General features: G+C 39.2%; 1 protein-coding gene across 2 annotated transcripts in view; it reads left to right on the forward strand.

The window, feature by feature from the left end:
- The window catches only part of USP34 (ubiquitin specific peptidase 34), a 142,889-nt gene extending 134,407 nt beyond the window's left edge, over positions 1-8,482 (forward strand). For both annotated transcript variants that reach the window (XM_069850171.1, XM_069850170.1), the window contains 9 exons: positions 155-259; positions 384-508; positions 1,539-1,691; positions 2,652-2,775; positions 4,420-4,499; positions 5,248-5,388; positions 5,514-5,660; positions 6,210-6,369; positions 6,708-8,482. In XM_069850171.1, the coding sequence (XP_069706272.1) occupies positions 155-259; positions 384-508; positions 1,539-1,691; positions 2,652-2,775; positions 4,420-4,499; positions 5,248-5,388; positions 5,514-5,660; positions 6,210-6,369; positions 6,708-7,318 (1,646 nt within the window). In that variant the 3' untranslated portion in view covers positions 7,319-8,482. The remainder of the gene's footprint in view (positions 1-154; positions 260-383; positions 509-1,538; positions 1,692-2,651; positions 2,776-4,419; positions 4,500-5,247; positions 5,389-5,513; positions 5,661-6,209; positions 6,370-6,707) is intronic.
- The last annotated feature ends 57 nt before the right edge of the window (positions 8,483-8,539 follow it).

The raw sequence follows: 8,539 nt of genomic DNA on the forward strand, positions 1-8,539 counted from the left end.
GCTAGTCACAGTAGAGCCTATCTCCACCATGCACACTAGGTGCAGCAAAAGTGGTATGAAAGAGAGTTTGCAAATGCATGAGCCTTGAAGTTGTAAACTGTTTGCTGTTAAGAAATAACAATATGTAATAGCAAAACCAACTTTTTGTTTGTAGATGTCCTCAAGGAGCTTGTACTTTTAAGCCCTCATGATTTCCTACATACTCTGGTTCCATTTCTACAGCACAATCATTGTACATACCACCACAGTAATATCCCAAGTAGGTATTTCAGTGATTGTATTTTGAAGTTCTCTTACACTATTATTGCTCTAGCGTGTTCCTTGCTGATGTCGAATATTGACCTTTTTAATATATCCCTATTTTATCCTAAATTATACTACAGTGTCTCTTGGACCTTATTTTCCATGTCGTGAAAATTTGAAATTAATAGGGGGAAAAAGCAATATTCGTCCTCCACGTCCTGAACTTAATATGTGCCTCTTACCTACAATGGTGGAAGCCAGCAAGGTACGTAAGCGTTTGGTCTTATAAATAGCTTCTTTTTTTTTTCCTTTTTATAAACATAATTAAGAATCCAGTAGCATATGCATCTACATTTTCTTTGTAAACAAAGCACAATTCTTCTTCAAGATGTGTTGTCCTCATATACTCCATTCTAGTTGTGCACTCCAGAAGCACCATTTCCCTGCCCTTGGTGACACACGGCTTCATATTCCAGACATGATAAGAGTTTGAATCTTCTATTCAGATAAAAAACAAAATACAGATTTTTATAATCATCCAATCTGTTTGTGGCATTTATAAGGAAAAATCAGGAGTCATGCAGGGATTGTCCAGATGGGTTTCAAAGTGTGTTAAGATTTATTACCAGACAGCTGAATAGCTCCTCCAGGTTTCACTGGAGTCCAGTCCACCAGGACTGAGGCATAGTCTACCGATTGTTTGGGTAAAATACCAGTACCTGAAATACCATATAAAGCTTTAAGTCTCTTACTTTCCATTTTCCCTTCTGTGGGCTTCTTGATGAGATTCCAGCTTTGGTGGGGCTACTTCGTAGTCACTTGCCAAGTCCCATTATTACAGTTGTAGCGATGGTGGGATTCAGCTCACGTAACTTTGCCTATCTAGAAGGTGAGTGTCCAGCTCATCCTGTGGTTAATGGCAGTAAATAATTATCCTCAGGAGACAAATAGTTGCCCTCCTTCCTGTCCTAGAAGCCTGAGTCCAGATGAGGTGACTCTTCCTTTGGAGGTGTCTGTCCCTCTCTGTTGACTGCAGGGAATACTGAAATGACTAGATTTTAGATAGCTAAAGTCAGGTAAGGTGAATCCCACCTTATAAGGAATATGTATGGACAATCATTTGAAGAAGGAAAACTGGTTACTTGCTGTATAGTAACTGTGGTTCTTCAAGATGCTTTGTCCACACAGATTCTGTGGTCCTCCTACTGTGCTGACTCCGAGTCCTGTCATAGGGGATTCTTATTGGTGAAGGAATTGAGTGGTGGTTGAAGCCGCCATACCCCTTATGCCCTCAGGTACAGTGGTCGCAAGGACACACTGGGTGCAGGCACAGCCCCAGTGGACACTGCTATTCAGAAAGAATCCAATCTCCTGCACATGGGGCCTATGTGCACGTAGATGGGAATCTGTGTGGGCAACACATTTCGAAGAAGCGCGGTTACTGTAGGGTAAGTAACCCTTCTTTTTTAAAGCTTTCAAAATGATGCTTTATATATTTGTGCACCATCAAATTTACTGTATGACCTAAGTTCTTTGAAAAATGTATAGAGCCAGAAATCCTCAGTAGTCTTTATTTCCATCATTTATCCAGAGGTAATGGATGTGACACTAAAATATCTAAATATTTGAACTTTAAAAGTCATCATTTGATATGACATGGTATTTTACACTTTAGAATGAATTCATATGCATTAAGAAACAGCAGATTTTTAAGCCTTTAAAACCACATCCACGATAATGTTTCCCTGTGGTTTTGCATGCTTACTTTCTGTTTGTTTGTTGTGTATAAGATTGCATTTGTTTGCTTGAGTTTTTAAGATTTCTGTTTGGCTATCTGTTCTACAGAAGCTGATCTCGTTATAAGTGTATACACCCAAAATATATTAAATATTTGCACACAAAACCCTTGGCGTATATTTATCATTTGATTTGAGACATTCCTGAAAATACTGTTTGAAAGCTGGTGAAGCTTGGTCTTTAGAAAACTCTGACTTCTGCAGATCGTAGCTGACAAATTATGGTTTGAAAAGCAGCAGTGTATGTATGTATAGGTGTTTGTATTTGATTTAAAATTACCACATTCTTTTCTTGTCATCTTCAAGATGTGGTATTTGTACCACTTTGCGTCTTCTCAGTCTGTTGATGAGAATCCTACAATAAAAGTTTTGACTAGTGGAGGAATTGCATTTGCCAACCCTCATCTGATCTCACTCTTGTGCTTGCCAAGGGCTCAGTGAGAAGACACAGCTACCCTGGGTTGGACCTGGAAATTCCCAATATGTTTTCCTGTAGTATGGGATTAAACATTTAAGGGCAAGAAGTGCAGTAACATTAAACTAGAGGCCTAGGAAGTTTGATTGCTGTGCAGTTGCTTATGTAGTTTAAATGAAGCTCTCTTAAATCTTCAGGGCAAAGATGATGTTTACGATCGTATGCTGCTAGACTACTTCTTTTCTTATCATCAGTTCATCCATCTACTATGTCGAGTTGCAATCAACTGTGAAAAGTTTACTGAAACTTTAGTTAAAATGAGTAAGTATGAAGGTTAAACAGCCTGTGGATTTTTTTCTATGATAACTATGACTGTTCACTAAGTTTCATATTTAGAATTTTCAGATAAAAACAGAGCTTGTGAAACTTGTTGCATTGCTCTTTCTGGATGTTATTTTTATCCACAAACTGTATGACGTGTGATGTAGTGCAGTCTTACCTACATGGCTTTTATGTTTCAGGCCTGTCCAGAAAGGAGCTGAAACAACCAGTGAGAATTCAATTAGAATTTAGACTTCAATACAGACTCACTGAAGCTATTTTTTTTTTTCTAGTTTGGCAATTTGCTTTGGATAAGATCCTGAATCCTCAGCATCTCTGCCATTGGCATTAATTTCCAGTCTCCCCGGGAGCATACACGACAGCCACTCCTGGCACTGGTTTTGTTGTTACCAACCCAGGTTTATTTTACTCCATAGTTTGGGGAACCATCACAACATTTAATTAAGTTTATAACCATTCAATCATGTAGTTTGTACGTGGTACTTGTTTCAGCTCTGCCAGTAGATACCCCTGGTATTTGTGTTTCTTCCTGTCACAATGGAAACCTACGTCTTTGGTGTGTGAACGTGGTATGTGTTCATGGCTTTATCTGCCTCCTCCAGCCATTTGGCTACCTCTGTGAAGGAGAGCATCCCACCTTGAATGGCCTCTTTAAGTTCATGCTCTATTCCAAAGGCATGAGGTTTTTTTTGTCTCCCACCACAGACCCCAGGATAAGCTGAGTTACCCAGTGTGGTAGGTGCAGGTGCACAAGCCTTTATGTCACAGAAATAGTTATTACATGGTCCGGGAACCATCTCTCTCCAGTTGTCTAAAAATTAGACGTATGGCCAGATTTTCCTCTGTAGTGTAGATTTTCCCTCTCCTCAGTGGAGAGACCTCAGTTCCTTCCAAGAGAAATTTATCTTCTGACTCTTAAATATCTTAAGCAGAATGAGCCACCTTCTGAAAATACCTTCTCATTTTCTTGTTTTCCCTGCCTGTAGAAGCTGGCTAGCCTGCTATGATTAAATACCACCTCTAGACAAATGAAACTAGATACAAAACTAATCTTATCCAAAGACCTGTGATAGAAGAATATTCTTTTGATCCCCTGAATCACCCACTTGCTCATCGTTTGTCACATTGTTCTGATTCTAACTCTAGCATTATTAATAAGTACTGTAGGTTGTGTTAGTTATAAAGTGTACTGGGAATGTGAATGGTTTGCTGCTGCTCAGAGTATTCCATAACTCTTTCATGGTCCAAGTAGCGATGGTGTTTGGGTTAATAATAAAGATCATCCTTTAAAAATTATACATTAGTTTTAAAGAAAGATATAGTTCAAACTTTAAGTGCTGTAGCTAACATTGAAAATGTAAGTCAGTAATGAAAGAACCTGATTACAAACCCAGAACTAAAGCCAGCTTTTCTTTTAGATTTGGGGGGTTTTTTTCCATATTTCACAGAAATGCTGAAGGGATGCACATATGTATTAAGTGTAAAATGTAAAAATGTCACAGACAATACGTCTTTCTGATTATAAAAAGTGCTTGGAATGTGGTCTTATCAAATGTTTTATCTGGAAGTGAGCACCTCCGACAAAATTCTGACACGCAAACTTATTTTCTCATAAAATTTCAGGTGTCCTAGTTGCATATGAAGGTTTGCCACTTCATCTTGCATTATTCCCAAAACTTTGGACAGAGCTTTGTCAGACTCAGGTAAGACTAAGTGGGTTTGAGAAGTAATGGAACGGAAATACAGGCAAAATGCTATGAATGTGAAATGGAGATTAACCCATGGATTTTAACTAGTGGGTATTTTTTGATCATTCAGTATACTAGTATTTTTTAATAGAAGATGCCTCTGCTTATGTTGCCTAACAAAAACTTGCTAAATCAAGTATAAAAATCTTGTGGATTGTATTCGATCCCAGTATGCCCTAGGTCCAGAAAAAACTTAGGCAGCAGCTTCACACAGTGCGTAAGATTGGCAGGATGGCAACCTGCATGGTGTCCAAAAATTACTTCATTTTGCCTCTGTGCATTTCCTTCTTTTTATGTAGTGTAAACACTGGTATGATGAAATAAAAATTAGCAGTTCTCTAAGTCCTGAGTACTGTCACATGCCCTCTGCAAGGAGGGACCTTTGTACCTCAGTAAGAGGACCCTGTAGTTGGCTCACGGACATCAGCCCTGCAGATCCACACTGATGGTGATAAACTGGCATTTCCCAATGAACAAACTTCATAAAAGGGAAATGTGATATAATAATTGACAAAAAATAATTTGTACAATTTACTGATGCCTGATAAACCTGAAATATTTTTGCCAGTAAGAATGGTCCAGTATGAATTAGGAGTGTCAGTAGGCCTGGCTGGGTGTCTCCAACTGAGACAACCATTGCAGACAGTGCTACCACAGTGCCGTGCTTCCAGTCATGACCTTGTGTTCTCTCTCTCTCCATCAGTCTGCGATGTCAAAGAACTGCATAAAGCTCCTTTGTGAAGATCCAGTTTTTGCAGAATATATAAAATGTATTCTGATGGATGAAAGAACCTTTCTTAACAACAATGTTGTATACACCTTTTTGACCCATTTTCTCCTGAAGGTAGGTGGTCTTTTAGTGATGATTTCTATTTCAAGACGTGCAACCATATAAATTATTTCAGTTTAGGAGACTGTTTTCACAGTTCTATTTTGGGCTTTTTTTAAAAAAGTATGTTCTTTTAACAGGTCCAAGGGCAGGTGTTTTCTGAAGCAAACTGTGCCAACTTAATCAATACTTTAATTACAAATCTAATAAATCAGTATCAAAGCCTAGAATCTGACTTCAGCAACCAGAGAGTTGAAATTTCCAAAGCAAGCTCTACTTTAAATGGGGTGAGTCTTTTTTAAGTTGTTCAAATACTGGCATCATTTAGGAGGCACTCCTGGTGAGAGCCCAGGAGGCTGTCTTGACTGTCTGGCTGGAAACATTAGTCTTTACCAGCCAGATAGCTCTGAATTTACAGAGCAGCAACCTAAGCTCTCCAGAACTCTCCATTCCCCACATACACACTCTCTCACTTGGGTCTTCCAAACCAGTGGTGGGGACCATAAGACTTGAGGAGGAGCTTACTAGGGGGATGTGGGGAGGAAGTAAAGCAAAGGTCAGTAGAGTTAATTGTAGAAATGTTCTAACCCAGCAAAAGGTTTCATCTTACAGTGAGCAGCACAGTGCTGTCATCTGCTTTGGACAGATCGACATTAAGGTCAGCAAGTTAGTGAGTGGGAAATTTCAGTAGTGTAAGTATATGTAGAATTTGATCTTTTGGATGTTGAGAAGACGTTGAAACCTCTGCTGATTGCACAGGTGTCTCTGTGTGGGGGGTTGATCAAATAAAAGTGTGAAATAAGGCTAGTTAAGTTTGCTTACTTCTGGTTTTTTAGGACCTCCGAGCACTTGCCTTGCTGCTTTCAGTGCACACTCCCAAACAGCTCAATTCAGCCCTGATTCCAACCTTACAAGAACTTTTAAACAAATGTAGAGCTTGTCAACAACAGAGGAACTCATTACAAGAGCAAGAAGCCAAAGAAAGAAAAACTAAAGGTTTGCTTTCTATAATGGTGTCACTCTAATAATTCTAAGGTTTTAGAAACTTTTACAATATCAACATAACACATTGTTTCATTACCCTGCAGCGTGGGCCATTTCTTGGCTTCAGTCCCCAGCACTACTCTGGGAGTAAATGATAAATATTTTATTATGAGCCTAAAATTCTAGGCAATTACATGAATTCGGCTTTGAGCAACCTGATCCAGTAGAAGGTGGCGGGGGGGTTGAACTGGATGATCTGTAAGGTCTCTTCCAACCCAAACCATTCTATGATTCTATGTTACTTGGATAAAAACAATGCATTTTCCTTAAGAGAGTTTCCTTTCTTACAGATGATGAAGGAGCTACTCCTGTAAAGAGAAGACGGGTCAGCAGTGATGAGGAGCACACTGTAGATAGTTGTATCAGTGATACAAAAACTGAACCCCGGGAGGCATTGACCCCAACAAGCACTTCAGATAATGAGACACGGGACTCTTCGATCATTGATCCAGGCACTGAGCAAGATCCTCCTTCTCCTGAGAACGGTTCTGTCAAAGAGTACAGAATGGAAGTTCCATCTTCATTTTCAGAAGACATAATGTTAGCAACACGGTCACAGCACACGGAAGAGCAGTCGGGAAACGGTAAATTTGAGGAATGCAAAGAATTTAAAGAACTGCAGACTTCCAAGGATTCCATTGGAGCTGAGGAGGACTCGGAGTTTCCTTCCACATCGATTTCAGCAGTTTTATCTGACCTCGCAGATTTGCGGAGCTGTGATGGTCAAGCCTTACCATCCCAGGACCCCGATAGCAGTTTATCAATAAGTTGTGGCCATTCCAGAGGACTTTTTAGTCACATGCAGCAGCATGACATTTTAGACATCCTGTGTAGGACCATTGAGTCAACAATTCACGTGGTCACAAGGATATCTGGAAAAGGAAACCAAGCTGCTTCTTGACATTAGATGGAGCATGTCTGCTTTTAAGTCTTTTTTTTTTTTCTCTTCCCCCCCAAAATGCTGTTTGTATAAGTTTTGCTTATTTCCGTTTTGTGCTTCAGTTTGTCCAGTGCTCTCTGCTTGAATGGCAAGACAGATTTATATGCTTAATTCTTGGTCAGGCAGAACTCCAGATTTTGGGTTGGTTTTATTTTTTTGCATCTATCGTACACTTTCTTAAAGGGCAATCAGATAATGGGTATGTTTTATGTAATTAAGAGTTCACTGTAGTGGCTTTCATTTAATATGGCTGTCTGGGAGAACAGGGCCTCCTTGCCCTGTATGATGTAATTTAAACTTATGGCATTTTTACTGTGTATAATATGGTGTCCTCTGTGCCAGTTTTGTACCTTATAATAGAGGCAATTGCCTCAGATCGCTGTGGTTCTTATTATCAAAATTAAGTTTACTTGTATACTAAACAACCACAAGAAATTTGATTCTGTAAAGAATCCTCTTTAGCTGTGGCCTGGCAGTATATATATGGTGCTTTATTTAACAGAATACCTGTGGAGGAAATAAAGCACACTTGATGTAAAATTAATTGTTTTATTTTTATTGACATGATCAATTGCTATTCTGTGCACTTCATTAAACTGATTGTGATGACTTTTCATTTGTTTATAACATGTTGCTTCAGTCTTTGGATTTCTCATCAGACAACTTCAAAAGTGAAGCAGGTGCAGAGAGAAATGATGAACAATTGTATATAATTCTGTAAATCCCGATCCTTTTCTGGTTTCCTTTGCATGAATCTTCTGAGAGGGTCTAATGGTGGTTTACTTTTATCCCCGCATTGATAAACATTAAGTGGTGTCAGGAGCCAGTGGAATTTCTCCCTAGTTTTAACCTGTGGTAGACATATTTTTCTCCTGTACCATTTGTGGACTTCCGTCCTTTTCTTCTTCTGCCCATGCTGCTGCTAGGGCCCCACTTTCTCTGGCCACGTTCCCTGTCTTTCTTGACAACTTCTGCACACCCTGAAATGCTGGAATGACTTTATCATCTTTCCCTGTCACGTTTCCTCCTGTTACTATTTCTCAGCAATATCCCTTTCCTATGTGATCTTTCAGACTGTCAATGATATCAGTTTTAATATCTGATTAAACTCCATTTTCAGCTTCATTTTCCCGTTGCATAGCTCATTTGTTTTCCTGTTGTCTTCATAATGCATCTATTGTG

The sequence above is a fragment of the Phaenicophaeus curvirostris genome, chromosome 2 (genome assembly GCF_032191515.1).
Source record: "Phaenicophaeus curvirostris isolate KB17595 chromosome 2, BPBGC_Pcur_1.0, whole genome shotgun sequence".
NCBI classification, from domain to species: Eukaryota; Metazoa; Chordata; class Aves; order Cuculiformes; family Cuculidae; genus Phaenicophaeus; species Phaenicophaeus curvirostris.